Source organism: Gossypium raimondii, chromosome 10 (genome assembly GCF_025698545.1).
Source record: "Gossypium raimondii isolate GPD5lz chromosome 10, ASM2569854v1, whole genome shotgun sequence".
In the NCBI taxonomy this organism is placed as follows: Eukaryota; Viridiplantae; Streptophyta; class Magnoliopsida; order Malvales; family Malvaceae; genus Gossypium; species Gossypium raimondii.
Window position 1 is genome coordinate 44,702,965 of NC_068574.1, and position 21,831 is coordinate 44,724,795.

Below are 21,831 nucleotides of genomic sequence, written 5' to 3' on the forward strand. Positions count from 1 at the left end.
ATTCTGTCCATCAGTTGTTGATATCTATCATACTCCTGAATAGCCTTCACTATAGATGGCTCCTCCTACCGCCACTGGCAGGAATTCATCGCTATACTTTCTATCAATCCATACGCATCTTCGTACATTTTGCTCATTAAGGCTCCTCCTACTGCTCTATCTAATCTTTACCTCGAATGGATGTCCAACTTGTTGTAGAAAATTTACAGTCATAACCCCTTAGGCAATCTGTGGTGTGGGCACTTCTGAATTAGCATCTTACAACGCTCCCATGCTCCGTGAAAGCTTTCCCCTTCTAACTATTTGAACATCAAAATTTCCCTTCTTAGTTGGACTGTCTTGCTAATGGGGAAGAAATTTTGGAAGAATTTCCCTGCGAGTTCATCACATGTCGTGATTGATCCTGGGCTTGCGAATCTAGCCAAGAAAAGCGTTATCAAATAATGAAAAGGGGAACAACCGAAGACAAATAGCATCATCAGTGACCCAATTGCATTTGAAGGTATCAAAGCTTAAGGAACCTGTAACACCCCTAACCTATATTCGTCGCTGGATTAGGGTTACGAGGCATTACCGAACAGAACATAACTCAAAATAGGCATTCATTATATTTCATGCTTCGCAATGCAATCACAACAATACACATGTATTTAATATTTAATAAACAATATCACACGACTTATAAATCAAAACACATTCAAATAAATTATTAAACATATAATTCACTTAATCAATTAAAATCCAATCATACTTTAACATTTAAAATACTTATACTTAATAAGTATGAAATTCAAAATTTTCAATTATTACATGCTTGCTAGTCAAATACTAATGTATAAACAAACTTATTACATTTTTAATCCATAAGCACACATTATATCTTTTATTTATGAAACATTATATTATTCACTTTATAACTTACTAACCAATATCTCATGTAACTAAAATAAAAATAAAAGTACATACGGCAATAGTAACTTTACTTAATGGTCTAGCATATAACTTTAGATATCAACGTCATGTGTACATTATATTTAACCATTTACCGAATCATATCGACTCAACTTGTATAGTCATTAACCAAACCAACCCACATACATTTATTCATTCATCTCATGATCTATTCCATTAATACATTTTCACTTTAAATTATTTATGCAAGATACAAAACATATAAATAGGTAAACATTATGCATAAACAAATATCATTTCATAAACCAAATATACCCTTCTCATATCACAAATATATACACATATAACCATATCGATTAACTACATATACATATTCAGTCAACAAAATTAACTTCCATTCAAACCACCTCAACTATATTCATTATTTATCTTACTAATTTGAATTTAAATAATTTAGCATCATGACCGAATATACAATATGCTTATCATTATCCCTTTACCAAATCATATAATGAACATCACAAACAAATATATATATTTGATATTAAGCTTACAAACTTAAACTATTTAATAATGCTAATTATACCAATATATCAAGCTTACCATAATGAACAATCTTAAACCATACATATTATTACTTTAAACTATATACATATACCAAGCACACCATAATATATATATATCATGTGATTACTTCCCATATAAGATTAAACCATGACCGAATTTACACAACCATTAGCATTATAATTAAGCCATTATATCAAAAGCATAGAAACTAAGCTTAACCAAAAGAAATAAGCCATTTTCACATGGCTTATATTTACATATCCCAAATCAAACATTATAACTAGACTATACATGGCATAAATTCAAATTCAAATTTAACAAAATACCAAAAAGAGTCGATAGTGTGATAAACTTCTATGACGATCCCTGAGCTTGTAACCAACTCCCGAAATCTATAAAACAAAGAAATGTAAACACACCAAGTAAGCTTTTATAGCTTAGTAAGTCTTTAAGAAATTAAATGATTTAATAATAATCAATTTATATAATTTAACTAATCACATTAACTTTACCAAACTTCATCTCAAACTATTAAACCTCATAGTTAAAAGATTTCCTTACCCAAACACCACTAGGTGAATACTCACCTAGTTATTTTAGCATTTTATTATGCAACATCTAATCTAATTAATTTTAAAATCCATACATACATTCAATTGTATACTTAAGTCCAAGATTCATAGTATAATGTCTCACATATATATATAGTCTACATGGCCAAATACATTAAATCATGTATACATATATTTATGAAACATCTCAATTATATACCAATTGTTCATTGACAACCGAATATATATATATATATATATATCTTTCATTATCAAAGTACCCATTTTGTAATAGATATCGAATCACATACGTACTCACAAGTTAATTCATACTTGGCCTTCTGGCTCATTTTACATATTCGATATTACATCGGCATAAAGCCTTCTAGGCATAAAGCCTGTAATAATGCACTGGCATAAAACCTGCTAGGCTTAAGCTTGATAAAAACTCACCGGCACTAGGCCTGCTAGGCTTATAGACTGATATATCACACCGGCACAAGGCCTACTAGGCACGAAGCCCGATAATCACTGATACATAGTTTATTCTATCACATATTTCATATATTGAAGTTCGTAATTTTTTTTCCATGATATTCATATTTTTATTATATCAAAACACAATTTTAACATTAGCTAAAACATAGTTATCAAATCATTTCATATTCGACAATAGCTCAAATATTTTCATATATTTCATTTCAGCACATATACTTCGCATTTAATTAAATTAAGTACATCTATTAACTTATAGACTTACCTCGGCGATGTAAAACGGAACGGAACGGCTAGTCGAATACTTTAGTTTTCCCCCGATCCAAATCTGAATTTCTCTTTCCTTGATCTAAACATATTCAAATTAAACTCATTCAAACATATTTTCACTCAATTTAGTCCAAAAACACATAAACGGGCAAATTACCATTTTGCCCCTAACATTTACACCTTTAACAATTTAGTCCAAATTACACAAAACACAGAACATTCAAATTTTAACTAGACTATGCTTAGGCTGAATCTTTATTATACTCATAAAATTCCATGCATTTCATTTATTTTTCATTTTAGTCCTCCAAAATTTTATTTTCACAATTTAACCCTAATTACTCAAATTCATCAAAAATCCCAAGATAAAACATGTTAATCTTTCACCTATTTTTCATTATTCATCCAAACATCACAAAACACAAATATTCATCAATGGCATAACTCAAAATATTCATTAAAATAAAAAATTTAAGCATGGGTCGGATAGTGTTCAAAGCAACAATCTCAAAAACGTAGAAATTATCAAAAACCGAACAAAAACTAACCTTGATTCAAGCTCCAACAATGGTTGAATGTTTCAAGCTTTCAAAACCTCTTTTTCTTTTCAACATTCAGTGAAGAAGATGAACATAATAGCCATTTTTTTATGTTTTGTTTTCTTATAACATGTATTATTATTCAATTACTAAATTAAACTTTACTAATTAAAATATAAAACATATACACTAAGGTCATTTTAGTCAATTGCCACCCACTATCTTATAAATGGCTAAATTACAACATAAAGATTCCATATTAAAAGAACAACCACTATTCGACCCTTTTGGATTTAACCCCTAAATTTTCATTTTACGCGATTAAGCCCCTTTTATTAAATCGACACTCAAACAACAAAATTAAAACACCAAAATTTCATGGATATAAATTCACACATAATAAACAGACAAAATATATTAAAATATTTTTCGACTCGAATTTGTGGTCTCGAAACCACTATGTCCGATTAGGGTCGAAATCAGGCTGTTACAGAATCGTTTTAAATGCTGACTCGGATCCTCAGTTAGTGTTCCTCGAAATTACAGATTATTCTGAATCATCTGATCATAGTTAGCTTAATCTCAAAATTATTGGCCGTGATAGTTGGCCTTGTTATACTCCCTTGAACCATATCTAGATTAGGTAGCGAATACTCGTTCAGAGTCTTTTCTTTACACGCCATGTTTATATTTGCGGGTAGTTGTGAGGGTGTGGATCTTCTATATTTTTATCGTTAGCTTCGTCAAACAATGGATTCCCACGTGATGGTAAAATTACTCCAGTAAGTAACCAATTCTACATTGGTTGGTGCTACTGCTATTACTGTCAACGATTTCTTTGGATTATTTTCTTTAGATGAGTGGTTGGCTTTATATGCGTTCCCCTACTACGGGTCATACACCAAACATTAAAACTAAAGATTTCCTAATTATTCTATTGTCATGCAAAAATTAAAACTAATATAGTGACGTTGCCTCTCTGGCAACGGCGCCAGTAGCTTAACTGCCTCCGATTGTACCAACGTCCAGAGTAGACACCCTGCACAAAAGATGTGAAAAAGTGGTATCTGCAAGTGTACGGTTCAGGTTGTAATATAGTTTGTAACCTCCCAAACTCGACCTAGTCGTTATGGTCGAATCGAGAATGCCATATTGGACACCTTAGTGTCGGACCTACCCTAATGATAGGTAAAAACCTTCAAGTACTTTTTTTATAAAACTGTGGTTTCTATTGTTAGCTTTGGAAAACTTCCATTTACTTAATCCAACCATGCTTAGGCCAAATTATTTAATTAGGTGAGTTTTTGTAAAATCTTACTGACGGCATTGCCTTTGAAAAATCATTTTGTTATCTTCTTATATTTTGTTATTAATTTAGTCATATATCTTGCATAGTCCATTTCAACATATTTATAAAAATCATGTATCTATACCAAATATGCGTGCCATGAATGCATGAAAATCCTCAAAATCTCAAACAATCCCAATCCACAGTTTAAATAAACTTTACAATCCAAAAACAAATAATAATAAAATAACCTAAAAATATGATTAAATTAAAATAATATGACGAAGTAAAGTCCAAAGTCCACCGTACGTCCGCATGCCAATTTCGATCCTAAGTTCGATCGTTGCCTGAGAAGTTGAGTTAATGGGGTGAGCTTAACAAGCTCAGTGTGAGACTAAACAAGTCTTAAGCATTCATACTGGCAATTTCATAGAGGTACCAATAGCACAATCAAACATTATCAATAATAATTTCAAATGCACATGATCGTGAAAAATGCATATGTGAGATCCTACCTATACCATCTGATACACACCACGAGTTCAACAGAACCTGTCTGCCAAATTCCAACTTATGTGAGCAAATCTCGATGTGGTAAAACCACAAATAATCAATAATGTAATGAAACTACCAAATAAATAATGCGATATAATCGCCAATCCCCTTAGTACTCCAAATGCAGTGCACTGACTACAAATATATCCGAACCTAACATGCCCCCAGTACTCCACAGAACTCCTCCGTCAATCACAAAATCTCATCCCAATTCACATGCAATATGTCATACAAATTCATACATAATCATATTTCAATACTTTCACATTTATTCGATATGTCCAACATATCCTCAATAATCACATACTTTCAGGAAAAAGAAGCAGTGCACCAATAACAACCTCACGTATAAATATCATGGTAAATATTTCATGCATTTAAATCATTCAAAAACCTAATATCTCAACATTTCACACCATTCAATCAAACATTCTCATATCACATAATATAATTATGCATAACAATCTCAATTACATATCCATACAGTCAAACTAGCAATTTTGCCAACACATTAATCTTTTAAGGCTCGAAACATACTTGGTTCGGCCACTCACAAAAATAATATTTTGGCTACCATGCAAAACCAATCAGCAAGCTAATTTATCAAATATAATATGACATTTATCACTATCAAACAGATTTTACAAGTCTAGGACACACACCTTATTTTTTTCTTTTCTCGCAGCACCCTAGTGAATCTTCCAATTTTCCTTAATAAATCTTTATACGATCCTAAACCAAAATTTTAGTGTAATCGATTTACCACTTAAACAGCTCCCAATTACCCACTTATGGGTTCAAACCAAATTTTGAATTAATAACTATTTTACAAATTAAACTAGTCCGGTTCCTTACCTTCTATCTATGCGAATCGTACGTACGATCGTTCTTCAGCTTTACGGTCTATTTGGGGTGTTTGAGTCAGCACCTAATTCCATAATATACTAGAAATTTAGTAAGTAATAATTATTAAATTCCTTAATTTAATAAATCCATAACATTTATCCTACAACTATGTCGAAACAACAATTAATTTTATGCTTAACTGCACTTATGCTTCTCAATTTGTGAGTTTCGAATGCCCAAATGATCAAGAACATTTTTCCCTACTTGACATGGGTTAAATAAATGATTATGTAGGTTCAAGAACTCAAATTAAGGCTAGAATTAATTGGTCAAGATTCACAAAATAGCCCCCTATTCTACACAGATGTGCACGTACCACTACCCATGGTGGCCGAAATTGGGGCTGAATTTTATAATGGTTTAAGACTTCATTAAAATATATAAAAATACCTTTAAAAAAATTTAAAATCTCATAAATTCCATATATGGAAATTTAGGTTTTCAATGGACAAGATTAATTAAGAAATTGAAGAGAACAGAGACCTTACACAAGCTAGTCGAGAGAAACGACAATGGCACTTCCTAGGCGATGTTTGGGATCGATATTGGAGTTCAAAATTTTAGATTTGGGGCTGGTTTAATTGAGTAAAATTTTCAGCAATATATTAATTGAGATGGTCACAATATTGATGCAAAAAGAAGAAGATGATGATGATAAAAGGGGAGGTGTAGGTAACAACAACAATAGAGGAAAAAGGGGAAAAAAAAGAAAAAGATGAAGAGAAGAAGGGGGTGAAGATGGCTGATTATTTTCTCATGGATATAGTGAACAATATAAAATTTAATAAAATAATGAGCATAAAGAACAGATTCAAGAATAGAGTTTAGAACAAGCCAAATTTGTATTAAGTGCAGAATCCTCACAGAGTTTGACAGAAATTCCAAAATCTAATTTCTTCATAAAAGTAAATAACAAGAACAAAAATATAAAACCTAAGAAAAGACAAAACTAAGATCTAAATCTAAAGAGAAAATTATAAAATAGTAAAAGATGTCCATAACTTGTGTTAAGTAAGCCTATTTATAAATTTAGCATGGTCGTCATCCTTATCCATAGGTTAGCTGACGTTCCCGCGCTTAAAGTTGGATTTTGCGGACCAAAATGCCCATGGATGATATTAATTTCCCATACAAAGGCAATGTTGCGACACATTAGTTCCTATGTCATAACATCGAAGGCAATATACTCTTCTTCAGGGGTATGTCACGACATCCTCATGTTGTGTCCTGACATTGAAAATAGTCTTGGACTTTCTTATTTTTCTCCTTATGTTGGGACATCCCATGCTCCATGTTGCAACCTAGCGACCAATATTGAGTTAACCTCTTGGAGGGGATGTTACAACTTGCTTAAGAAAACTTGTCCTTCTACGATCTCATCCGAAAGCTCAGTGGTCAAATGGGTCAGTCCAAGAAAAGTTCAAAGGGAAATGTATTAAAACTAGGAAAGGAAAATATCCTTTAATGTCAGGTAAAAAATAATTTGAAGCCATTTTTGAAATCCTATCGGCTATTGAATACAATGAGGGTGCCTCTATGAATAAATATGTGGAGTTTGTCGACTGTGATGTAGTGGATGGGTTTGATTATGTGCAATACTAAGGTCAATTATTACTACTTTCCATTTTATTTTATAATCGCCTTTAAAGTATTTGATTGAAATTGTTAGAGGGTGTGAAAAACCCCCTTTTGATTGATTTATTAAGGAGTATTGTCAAAAGCATGACATGGATATCTTAGTTTTTTTGAGACTAGAATTAGTAGGAAACAATTTTGATTAGGTGATTTAGAGCTTTCGATTTCCATTCTTATATCTTGTTTTAGCTTGTGGCTTTTTGGGTGGAATATGAATATGTTGGAAAGATTCTATCTCTATGGAAATTAAAAAAAGAGACATGCAAATTAGGCCTAGATATTCAAATTTGGAATGGTGATCAGGTGGTAGTGGAACCAAATTCCTTTCTGTTTCACACAATACCTATCTTCGAACAAGCAAAAGGAGGATTGTTTATCTTATACATCCAAGTTACCAGGTTTAAAGAACATCTCTTATAGAAGAACAACTCAAAAATAATTGGTTGAATGAATTAACTTATCACATTTTTTCAATCTCTAATGGGGGTGGATATATTTGTAGAGAAATACCATTTTGATAGATTTATTTCTATGAAGAGTGCTTATCAGCTTATTTAGACACAAAATACACAGTCTAACAATCCCTTCTTACAGTTTCAATTGGTAATCCTTCTGGAGAATTAAAGTTCCATTCAAGATAATTTATTCCTTTGGAAACTATGTAATTAACTTTTTTCTATTAAAGTTGAGCTTCAGAAGAGAGGTATGTCAATTGACGACATTTTTTTATTTGAATATTACATACTAAATTTTTGGATCAAATGTTTCGCACTTGTACCTTTGCTTGAGTTAAGGGTGTAAATGAGACATTGGTCTTTACAAGATTTCTATTTTGACTAAAATAATTTGAACTTAGTTTGGTAATTGTCAAGTTGAGATCAAGCTCGAGAAACTTGAACTATCAATTTGTCATGTCCTAAAACCTGACCTAGTAGTTTCAGGTTGGTAGAATTTGGTTCTTAAACTATGGGTTGAGTCAAGTATCTGAAATTTGGGTCGTAAATGAGTAATTAAAAAAATTAAAGTCTCATATTCGAGTTCTTATTTTATTAACCAGCTTAAAATGAAATTTAAGTTTGAGGTCTAATTTGGAAAAAAATGAATTTTTATTAAGTTAGGACTTAATTGGAAAAGGGAAGAATTATGAGTGACCAAGAGGGCAACTTCCCCAATTTTTGAAAAATGGTCTCCTACATAAAGCCATTCACGTCTTCCTCTTCTTCTCAAAAACCCAAAATCATTCAAAAGTTTTCCAAAACCTAAAATTAGAGATTTCTTTAAACAACAATTCATTCCTTCGAATTTTTTCATTCCCCAAAGATTAAAACAACCACCAATTTCAAACAAAAATCGCATTTTCTTCCCCAAATTTTTCATTTTTTTCTTGAGATCAAGTCTCGAAATAGAGTTTTAGATCTTCATTTTTATCAAATCAAGGTAATATTTTGACTTTCTATGATTAAATAAAGAGTCTTGTTAATTCGAATCGGGTTTTAAAAGAGAATGTTTAGATTTGATGTCTTTAAAGCATGTTTGGATTCAAAAAATGTAGATTTCAAAATATTGAGTAAAATTGTTTTTTTAAAGTGATTTTTTATTCATTTTCACCTAACCAAAAGGTATTTCACTTCAATATGATAGTTCATTATCAGATTTTTAAGAATCAAACATTTTCCCCTTTTACATGTTCTTAAAGCTTCATTTTTTGAAAAATGTAAGATTATGGATTTAGGTGAAATTAGTGGTTTAGATATGAAATTAAGTGTTTTTTAGATATCTGAAATCAAAATAGAGGTTTAGAAACGAGGTTAGGGTGTCGAATCTTTAATTTTGGAAAAAATTAGCTAGTTTTCAGTAACGCGAAAAAAGTGGCTTGAATTATATATTTCTTTTTGTTTGGTTGTGTTCAAGGCTATTTTTGATGAGTTTGGAATGTGTTTTTTATGTGTGGTAAGTTTCGGATCAATCAAAAGCCACTACAAGCAAGTCTAAAGGCAAGGAAAAAGTTGTTTGAGCTTTAGGCTTGTAAGCAGAAGCGTAATTGGTGAGTGTTCTGAAGTCGCTGCTAGTATGTGAGATTCATAATGTTCATCGGGAGCTTAAGATTAGTCTAAAATCCTACCCTAAGTTTCGAGAGTAAGCTTTTTCTATACTTTTTTCCTTATTGTGAAATTATGCCTAATGCATGACGAGTTGTGATATGTGATGCTATTATGATAGGTAATATGTGAGAATACTTGTATTTGATATGTGATGTATTGGTTTTAATGAAGAAGTATGACGTCTGATATGTGATAGCTCAATGAGCATTATTGTGGCACTTGAAGTGCAATTAAATGTGATTCTGATAAGCATGCATTGTGTATGAGATTTTTATGTGACTTAATAAGTATGAACAGAGGTTATGTGCATTAAAAAAAATAATTGAATATGTGTTATTGTTGAATTTTGGCCTTCTGACCTCTTCAAACCGTTGGATATAGTTGGCATGCCACAGAATTGTGAGTACTCACCTTTGTGTTTTGTGGTTTGGGTATTGAGGCCCCGGGACATAATGGAGAGATAAGGGAATGTTGAGCTAAGCTCCATTCATCAGGACATGTTGGTGTGTTGGAGAGTGTTTAGCTTTATGCTACACTTATGGGATATGTTAGACTCTTTGAGTCATTGGTGTGATGAAAATCCATTTATTCAATTTCTGGTGATAGAGCCCACTTCTATGTTTCATAATCTCATGTTGTCAAATTATCATTAAAAGAATTATATATATGAGTTATATTGTATGTAATTGTATGTGAGAGTATATGCTATTTTTATGAATTAATGAAGCATGAATACATTATTTTGACTTGATGAAAATATGGTTGTAAATGTGATTTAGTATGCTCTTACTTAACCTATGATGTTGTGTATGCTTTACGGTTGTTCCGACATTCACTGAGCTTATTTAAGCTAACACTTCAAAATAATACCTTGTAGATAAGTAGCTTTTTTTATGTGAGTGTAGCGGTCAAGGAAGTGATCGTAGCAAGGTAATAGTTTTCAGTAGGTGGCTTTTATTCTTTGAACATTATGAGTAAAGGAAGTATGGGTTATAGTTACATTATTATTACGATTTTTGGATTAGGCTTTTGAGTTACTGAACTTGTTTTTGGACTTTGGATGAGGTTAATTTTGATACTTGATATTGACATTAGTATTGCGTTCTTTAGTTGCTTGGTGAATACATGTTAATACAACATATGGAATGGTTTAATGATGATAGTAGACTTAGTTGAAGTAGACATTTTTTTTTATGTTGAGTAAGAAGGTTGTTTGCATGTTTAGTAATACTTGACTCGAATGGCTTGCGAGCCTTATCGAGCTTTTCATATTTTTTATATAATTAAATCATGATATTAGCCTTAATATATATTATTAACCCTAAACTTAATCATTGCAATAAACTTGAGCTTGAGCAAAAAAATTGGTGAACGAGTTTAATCGAACTCGAGCTTCAGTAGCTCAATTATATCTAGAGTGAAACTCAAGCTTAAAAATATATGCTCAATTGAGCTCGAGCTAAGTATCGAGCTGAAAATTAGAAATTTGAGCTCAAGCTCAAGCTTGACAATATTCAAGCTCGGCTTCGCTCGATTACAACTCTAGCTTGGGTTGTTTGGATTGATTGTAACATATCCTCTAGATGGAATTATTCCAATATGCCCGGTATTTCTAATTGGACCCAACGAAACATTAAGGTACAAGAATTACAGGGTACTGAGAGACAATTATAAAAACACTGAAACCAATTGTTTAGCTACAAATATAGTGGAAGCTAATAATAAACAAATCGACCAACATATACTACGTAAAAATGGATCTATAGATCAACCCAGTGCTTCCATCTCGATAATTGCAAGTATGCAAGGTTGATGAATGTTAGTGTTAGGGATTGAATTTAATTGGAGATCTGAGCTTCTTCGTGGTGCAACATTAGCAAAAGATAAATGATTGCGACATCTCTTTTCAACCAACCGTTGGCTCACGGTTTACACAATTTGGCTATTCAGATAGCAAAGAAAGCTTCTATAGTTAGTCTAGTTCGCATACTTATCATCTCTCTTTTCTTTTTTTTTTTGTCATAACATTCAATTATTTACAAAATTTGTAAAAAAAATACAACACATTATTACAATTCTTAGTTAAGAATTTACACTACTTAAATACCAAAAACTCTAACATGGTAATTATATAACTACTACATACTATTTATGTATTATAATGTTATTTTTTCCTTTTTAGATTTTCCAAAATAATTTTTTTGAAAATAATTTCTTTTGTTTTTATATACTTTATTACCATTAATAACTAAACATTGCCATGGTGTAAATGCATGTATGGTATGTGTGAACACTTGCCTTTTATATACTTATGCATGTGTTATTTTTATCCTGCATTGCCATTTATAAATTAATATATAAAATATTAATGATTCTTCTTAAAATATGGATAAAATATGTTATTAGTCCCTCTACTTCTATCAAATTTAAGTTTTAGCCTCGTACTTTAAAAGCTAAAAATTCAATCCTTTTACTTTTCAATTTAAAAATCCTAGTCCTATCATTATCATTGTTGGTAATTTCCATTAAAAGTTATAAACTTAACATGGCTATTTTCCGTCAATCATATACCACGTCACAAGAGGACAACTTAATCAACTTGCCAAATTGATAATCATTTATGGAAAATACTTACGATTTTAATTATCGGACTAATATTTTAAATAATAAAGTTGGAATTAATTTTGACTTTATAAGTGCATAAACTAATTATGATTTTTTTTGTACAAGGACTAGCACCATATTTTTATATTGCATGATTTGTATATATTCATGATAATGAAAGTCACTTTTTAATCGTTTTAATATTTGATATTATATAATTATAGCTTCAACAATTGCATTTTATTTTATCTTTTACAATTTGAGGTTGACATCAAGATCTCCCATAGCTAATCTTATATACACATTATATATTTGTCACTTTCATATATACATGTATATATAATAATTATTATTTGTATAAATAAATGATAAAATTCATTTTATCATTTTATAACTAACCAAATTATTTGATATTATAAGATTCATATAAATAAGTAATAATTTTTTGTAATACATATGACCCCATTTTATGACTAAATATATATATGTATTTACATGAAAATTTAATCATTGAAAAAATAAAAAAATAAAACCTAACCCATTTATATACTAAAATTATTAGCTATTATTGTTATTTAATTTGAGAAGATTTTCACTCTCTTCACCTCTATATAAAGCATTCATTTTTTGTTTGGGAAAGAAATACATAAGAAAAGGAAAAAGAAACCATTCCAATATCCCCTTTTGATCTGAAAGCCATGACGAGGAAGAAGGTTAAGCTTGCTTATATCACCAACGATTCAGCAAGGAAAGCCACCGACAAGAACAGAATGAAGGGTTTGACAAAAAAAATGAGTGAAATGAGAACCCTTTATGGGGTTGACACTTGTGCTATCATGTACAGTCCATATAAGTCCCAACCCGAGGTTTGGCCTTTCTCTATTGGATTCCAACAAGTTCTTTCCAAGCTCGAAATGATCCCTGAGATGGAGAAAAGCAAGAATATGTTGGACCAAAAGACTTTCCTCTCCCAAAAGATCACCAAAGTAGTTGAGCAGCTAAAAAACCATTGTAAGGAAAACTGGGAAAAGGAGATAACCCAGGTCATTTTCAATAACATTTGTGGCAAAGGGGTAATCCATGGTTTGAACTTTGGGGCCTTGAGTGATATCAACTTGTTTCTCGATAAAAAAAATGAGTGATATTGACAAGAGTATAGCTACACGTGCTAAGGCACCCCTTAATCCTCAAGAGGTGTCATCATCCTCGTCTTCATCCATTGTTGCACTACCACCTATGACGATGGTAACCCCTAAAGTGATTTTGAGGACAAGTACAGAGGACATTGTGCAACCAGATGTGAACAACATGGATCCAACACAGAGGCAACAATGGATCATGGAGCTGGTGAGCAATAACAACAACCCTCAAACTCATGTGGGAGTCGATGAGATGATGTTCCAGTTTTGTGACAACATCAATCCCAACAGTGACCTTTGGTTTAATGTTGTTTTCCCTTGGGAAAAATAAGATTTAATTTGATTTATCAATTTGCTTCAATTTTGGTCTTTGATCCAAAAGTATTCTATCATTTCATGTTAGGATAGTGTTGTGTTTGTTGAACTTTTGTCACAAATCACAATCTTTTCGCTTGAAATAAAGCACATATAAGATTTTCAATTTTTAGGATTAAAACATCATGTTTATTATTTGAATTTAGAGTTTTTATGTTATTCTCCTAATTTTGAGTTTTTCTTTTATCTTTTAAATTTTTCTATGATTCAATCAATTACTTTAATGAAGAAAATTTTAAGTTCATAAGTTAGATTAGATCTTATTTGCTAATTTTGAGAATTAGAGTTCCTATAACAATACATAAAAGCTATCTTTAATGCATGCTATAAAGCAATCTAGGAAGATGTTTTATTATTTTTAGACAACTGAATGAAGGGATTAAAACTAATGAGGATAATTAAGGAATGGAAAAACTAGATTTGTTGTGACTTTTTTTTATTCTATGGGGATCAAAACTATATGTTTGATGTATGTTTGGTTGGTATTCATATTATTTTTCTATTCAACATAATATAAATTTATATAGATTGGAATTAATACATTTTAGTAATTCGTTTTATGGTACTCATGTGTTTTTCAATCATATATTTGTGTTATGTTTTTTATGTTCGAAGGTTGAAAATATATCTGAAAACTTGTATAAATTTTAAAAATATGATAAAAAATTAGACAGTATTGAACATATCACATTTGTTTTAGTTAGGTTAATTTGGATTGATTAATTCACGTTGCAAAACTTTTTTATTTCATTTCATTTTGAGAGCTAAGGTTGGATTTTTTTAATTTCAATAATTGGGGTTACTTTTAAGTCATTTCAAGTTTAGGTCAATTTAAGTTAGGATCATCCTATTTGGATTCGATTAAATGAGTTGGAGTTTTGAGTTGATTAGAATTTAAAAGCCTGTATAAAATTATATGAATATATAAATAATTTAAAAGTATACAATAAACTTATTAAAACAAGATATTAATTTAGGATAAATTACAAAATCATACATGAACCTTCATTATTATTATTTTTGAGCTAAATTTGACCTCAACCTTCTAAAATAGTTAAATTATACCAACAACCTCTTAAAAGAGTATTTGTTGTTTGTTAACAAAATAGTGACTAAAATGTTAAAATTTTAAGCATGACAACTCAAGTGGCAATCAACGATACTTTATGCTAATTATTTTTGAATTTTTATGAACTTATGTAGTTTTTAATTTTGAATTATTTTATAATTTTGAATTATTTTTGATGTGAGATAAATAGTGTCTTCTTAGATTGAAGTACATATAGATAGCCACAAGATTTGTTAGGCCACAAGAGTTGAACTATTTGAAATGCTAAAAGTCAAATTTAGATAATAATAATAAAAAAGAAAAAGGGCCAAATTGAAAAAAATGTAAATATTGAGTGCTAAATTTAACTGTCTGCCTATTCCAAATCCACATAGCACATTTTTTAAGAGAAAACTTTCTACAAAACTTGTAGTGATGATTTTAATGGGTTCTACTTTTACAAATTTCATAAAATAATAACAAGAAACAATAAGAAATTTTGCTTCCTTGTGACCAATAGAAATGGACTCAACATTCTAAACCCCAAGACATGTAAGGCTACAGATTGAAGATATTTTTTAACATCTCAACTAGTTGTCTTGGTAACTTGCCAACTTTCTGACATCGGTCGCATCTTTTAACCAGATTAGAAGTGCTGACTTTTATTAAAGGCCAAAAGTACCCCTACCACTAGGCTTTTTAAGCTTAAGCTCTACCCTCCAAATGGTTTTCGTAGACTCCCCTATGGATTTCTCTAAGGACACACTTCTTCTTCTAGATATAGAGTAGCAGAGGCTAGGAAAATGACTTATTGTAAAGGATTCCATCAATAAACACATATATTATAGAATTTTTTTTCTATTTTCTAGGATTTTTCTTGATTCTTTTTCTTGCATGTGTGTTTTAGAAATCCGATGATTGGTTTCATCCAACAATCTATGAAACTAACAATATTGATGGAGGGTAAGCGTTTGTAGCTTGACTTACAAACTTATTCAATCAACAGCTTTCATCGATACCCCACTTTCACAATGTGAGCAATCTTTGAGAGCATATCAACTTTGCCTTTATCTTTTTCACGGTTCTTTTTATCAAGTAACTAGAAGGAAGTGTTGTAACTAACTCCATAGAGTTTTGTGCTATTCTACCATTGTAGGATCCCTATCATCGTATTCTCTATGAAGTTAGCTTGTTACGAGTTGTGATTGATGAATACTTTCAAGTGTTGGACTTTTATGGATTTAGCTAACTCTAACATTATTTGTTACTAGGAATGATAAAATGAAACAGTAGTGTCGCTCATGACTTACTGGATAAATTAACACTATCTTTCCTCCTACTCTTTCTTCAATAGAGGACCCATCTATGTAAAATGTTCAAGTTTATATAGAAGGGTCTATGGAATAATTTAGGGCAAGTGCTGAAGTGGTATTTCTATAGAGGATTCTTGTCGTACAGGTAACTTTTCTTTAAAAGGTGTACTTTCAAAAAGTATACTAGTTCCTAGGTTACATAGAGCTCTAGTAAAATGAATGCTCCCTATCTTAATTAATTCAATCAAAGGCAGGTTAACATTTAACATTTTGAACAAGTTTAAAAAGCTTATAAACTCGTCTTCATCTAAATTTTGCTTCTCTTTTAGTCTTGAAAGGAACAATATTTTTGCAACGGTAGAATGTTTAGTTGTTTCTATCTTTGGCTGAACTGTCGGTGCAACTACTTCCTCTGACTCTAGTTCATTTTCAAATTCTAAGGGTCTTTCTTTAAGATCATCAGTATTCTTCATATTTACCCCGGAGATGGGTTTTCTGGGCTACTCAATACTTTACCCGACCGGAGTACTATTGCTTTCACATGCTCCCTCCCTTCTCTACGATGATTATTTTTTGTATTACTTGGAATACTTATGCCAATTTGCCTTTTTATATCCCCCATCATGCTCATCAATTGGCTCATCTGATCTTCTAGTTTAGTCAATGTTCTTGTTGAATTGGTACACCCAGCTTGCACCTGCTTCACATCTGTCGAGGAAGAACTTTTGTAGGAATTTCCCTGCGAGTTCTTCTAATGTTGTAACAGCCCACTTTTAGTGAAATTGGAACAGTGATTTTGGGACCACAAATTCAAAGTCAAAAAATTTATTTTATTATTTTGTTGCCTACAACATGATAGTAGTACCATATTACCGTTTAAATGCTCAATTTGATAAAAATGACTAAATTGCGTAAAGTGCATAAGTTGAGTTCTAGTAGCTAAAAGTATTAAATAGCTATAGAACTTTAAATTTTAAGTCATTATATGGTAATTAGACCATAAATGATGATAGTGGAATGTGTTGCCATGGTATTTTTGAAATTAGTAATATTTTATAAGGTTATAAAGGTAAAATAATTAATAATGATAAAATAACATAAGAATTATATGTCCATTTTCTTCACAAAAACACTTCAACCGATTCAAACATGGAAAAACCACAGCTAGGGTTCGTGTAACACCCCGAATTTTGGGCCTAGAAGAAATAGGTTTTGAACAAGGGAACAGTTAGGAGACTGCAACTATTTAGTTGTGCAAGGAAGTGACATAAATGAATGTTTGCTTCAGTGGTTAAGTGATTTAGGAGTGTTTGGAAGTGTCTGAGAAGTCAAGGGTTCAAGCCTTAGCTTATGCAAAAATTTTATTTTAAGTGAATAAAATCCTTGGATCTAAATAGTAGGTTCTTACATTATTGTGGTTAAAATATGATACAAAGGAGCTGTTGGTCTAGTGGTAAGGGGCGTGTGGAGTGTACATGGGGTCTAAGGTTCGAGTGCTGGCGCATCAGAAAGGGAGTATTTCTTTTGCTGCCTAATTCGTGTGGGTGGTAGAGTTGGATTGAAATACTGCTAAATGGAGTTTGAACTGGTCATAGAGAGAATTGAGGAAGCATATTTGGAGAGATTTGAGGAGAGAATATTGGGATTTGAGGAGGTTGTTGTTGCGGATAGATGTATATCATCTTATTTGTTCCTTGTTCTCAATGGGAGATCGGTGAGGTTTTCAAGGTTTTCGTCGCTTTCTCCAACCTGCATTGCTTCAATTCCTAACTAGTGGTGGTCGAGGTTGATTGGCACATTGCCTGGGAACCAAGGGTGCGATGATCAATGATTTTCAGAATAAGAGTGTTCGGAACAAAGAGTATCCGCAAATCGCATCAGGTGTGTAACCACCCCACTGTAACTGTAGAACGACAAAAGCCGAAAAGCTGAAATACGGCGCACAGACCACACGAGTGTGCGATCGCTCATGTAGAAAGCTAAACCGGCGAATCATAGGTGACAAACTGTAGAGGCCGTAATGGGCCACGTTGGGCCGAAATAGGCCGTGTGGGCTCAATGGGCTTGTGGGCCCTCACGGATGAAATCCACGATTTGTGGCAAATTTTGGATTGGGTTGTGTAGATCTTATAACCGTGGCAAAATCTAGGCTGAACGGGCCGCACGAACGTGTAGGCCCACTTGGGCCGAGTAAAGGGCCTTGGGCCCATTTACACTATTATGACCAAAATACCTTCATAGGGTAAAATGACCGAAATACCCCCATAAGGTAGAATGAACAAAATACCCTCATAGGGTAGAATGACCAAATACCCCCATAGGGTAGAATGACCGAAATACCCCCATAGGGTAAAATGACTGAAATACCCTCATAAGGTAAAATGACCGAAATACCCTCATAGGGTAAAATGACCGAAATACCCCCATAGGGTAAAATGACTGAAATACCCCCATAGGGTAGAATGATCGAAATACCCCCATATGGTAGAATGACCGAAATACCCCCATAGGGTAAAATGACTGTTATGGCTTTATGTTATGTATGACTGATTTGCTCTATGATATGTATGACTATGATTGAGCATGACATTTTGCATACACGTATGGTATGATATGTCGTTTATTTTACTGGCAGCTTTGCCGTAATACTGTTTAGTGCTGCAACCGGTGCTAATCTTGGTGTGTCTGCCACAATATATTGCATGGGGATGGGTTGTTATATTTGGAGGAAGTGTACCGTACTGATAAGGTTGCACAGGTCACCCAAGACGACTGTGGACCTACTGATGGCTATATGTCATTTATTTTACTTGCAGCTTTGCTGCAATACTGTTTAGTGCTACAACCAGTGCTAATCTTGGTGTATCTGGCTGGGTGGGTCGACTTTATCCCCACATGATGTGTTTGGCAGAACGGAGTTATGTGTAGAGGTTGGATTGGGTAGGATTTCTAACTACATATCTGTAATGATTAATGATTTTGTACTGATACTGCATCGATTAATGATATTACATATTATTCACTGCATGACTAATATTTGTTACTGTTATGGGCTAAGGCCCCACTGATAATATTACTGATATTAGGCAACGGCCCTACTGATTACTGGCTTTGTGATGGGCTCAAGCCCAATCGTTTACTGTTACGGGAAAGGGCTTAGGCCCACACTGCACTGAATTGTTACTGTAATGGGCTCAGGCCCAAACTGCATTTATCCACTCTTTAATTGATTGTTTGCTTGTTAGGCGATTACACACTGAGCTTTCGTAAACTCAACCCTCTGTTTAACTGTACAGGTAATCTCCAGTTGTAGGCTGGTTGGTGCTACGAGGGACTCGGAGGTGGCCACACAACTACAGCTGTGCTACACTTGCTTTTATTTAAAATTAAAGTTTGTGTTGGGTTTAGTTTATTTAATAAGGCCATTTATGTTTGTTTAAATTTTTAGTTGGGCTTTTGCTTACTTATTTTAAACTACTAATTTAGCAAAAGACGAATTTTCAAAATAATTACTTTTTTCAAGACACAAAATTTAAACATTAGAGTTTTCAAAAGCTTTCGCGATTTTAGATCAACCTTTTATAACAATAGCAGATAACAAGGTAAACGTTTTTTATAGATGATTAGTTAAATAATAATAAAAGGGTTTTTAAACCTAGAAACGAATTTTTACCGACGAGTTCAATTTTCGCTAAACACCTCAATGTCACACCGCCAGATTCGGCCATAACTCCTAGGTTGGGTTTGGGGTGTTACAGTTCGGCCATACTTATTTTGCTTGATTGGTAAGATATTTTGTCCCGTTTTTAATTATTTCTATGTTTTCGGGATCGTTGTAGCTTAATCTAGCTAGCCCATGGACTAATTTGTTAAACTGTTAAACTATTAGGGTTTTGCCATGAATGAATATAGGTTGTTTTTTATGTTTGATAGAAGAAATTGGATGGTTGTTGTTAGATAAACAAATTTTATTGAGAGGTTTTTGATGAAATTATCAAATAGGGACTAGATTGAAATATAAAAATTTTTACATGGTGAAATTGTAAAATAAATGAAATATATGGCTTTTGAGGGACCTAAATGATATTTGGCTATAATGGGTTGTGGTGAAATTGCATAAATTTCTATTTTTATGAGCTAGGGACTAAATTGCAAACAAATTAAAAGTATAGGGGAAATTGATAATTTTCTAAAATATGACTTGGGGTTAAATTTAATAAATTACATATTGAATTTAGTTAAATTTATCCGTTTAGATTAAGATAAACCTCGTATGGCTTTATCTATGTATACTCGTCGAGGTAAGTTAGTGTGAGTAAATTGTGTTTATATGTTTTACATTGAATTATGTACGAGTTTTGAATTGTCATAAGTATACACGATTGCATATCCAACAGTGTACGGTAATTACCGAGCCCCGTTTGAACTTTACGAATTCGTAGGAACAAATGACATGTCATTCGGGTTTACATGATTCGGGTGCTGGTCCTAAATGTCCTATCGATGGTTGAGGTCCGACATGTGTTACGAATACTCCACAGCTTGTGTGAGCAGCATCGTATAGCTACGTTTCGACCCACACCTCGTGTGAGCATTCTTATTCACAACTCATGTGAGCATACACGTATAGGATTTGATAGATTACAGTTATATGAGTTAGCACACTATGTATGAGCTATCTTGGGTATCCAACGGTATTCTAAATGGTTCAACAAGCATTATTCTGAAACGAAATGGTAAGAGTTCGATGCAGATTATTATAGGGACACGCGTGAATTACATTGAAATGTTATTACATGGTATATTGAAAGTAGAAATGGATGATATATGTATATGCTACATGAGTAAATGTTGTGTTCATCCATGTTCTAAATGTCTTATTATATGTTTAATATAGCTAACATGTCTGGCGTACATGATTAAGCTTTGGCCAAGTATAGTTGGATTGTGCCATGTTTATCTTACCTAATATGTATCTATCGGTAAGTTGTGTTTTATATTATATGAACTTACTAAGCTTACATGCTAACTCTGTGTTATTTTCCGTGTCTTTTAGTGCATCGGAAGATTGTTCGGGTTGGAAGCATTTCAGAGCTATATCACACTATACATCGGCTCTATCAGTAGTTTCGGGTGTTTAATTTTGGTTATAATGGCATGTGCCTACTACCACTTGACGTTGCTCCGTGAACAAAGGCTTGTGTGTTAGTTTCAACCTCATCGGAATCGGCTTGCTTAGATGACATTATATCTATATGAAAACATAGTTCAAATTGAGTCAGGAATTATCACACTATCACAAGTTATATAATGGCATGTATTTCTAAACTCGTACATGCTACGTTCAGTCCGAGAACTGACTAAACTGTAGCTCTGATACCACTAAATGTAACACCCTTAACCCGTATCCGTCGCCAAATTAGGGTTACGAAGCATTATCATAAAAACGTAACTTCAAAACATACATATCATACATCAACAATATCATAGCATAATGACTCATTTACATGCATATCGTACCTTAATCGAGCC

At 32.4% G+C, this 21,831-nt stretch overlaps 1 protein-coding gene and 1 non-coding gene across 2 annotated transcripts; both read left to right on the forward strand.

The window, feature by feature from the left end:
* Positions 1 to 225: 225 nt before the first annotated feature.
* On the forward strand, positions 226 to 332 carry LOC128034340 (small nucleolar RNA R71). The gene has a single exon (XR_008190467.1). It is a non-coding gene; the product is annotated as a small nucleolar RNA R71 (small nucleolar RNA).
* Positions 333 to 13,122: 12,790 nt separating this feature from the next.
* On the forward strand, positions 13,123 to 13,566 carry LOC105775523 (agamous-like MADS-box protein AGL80). Its single transcript, XM_052622484.1, has one exon. It carries the CDS (start codon positions 13,123 to 13,125, stop codon positions 13,564 to 13,566), a length of 444 nt encoding a protein of 147 aa, XP_052478444.1.
* Positions 13,567 to 21,831: the final 8,265 nt, after the last annotated feature.

Bases quoted from the DNA above. Each gene is read 5' to 3' on its own strand.
- LOC105775523 (XM_052622484.1), top strand. From the start codon at position 13,123: ATGACGAGGAAGAAGGTTAAGCTTGCTTATATCACCAACGATTCAGCA.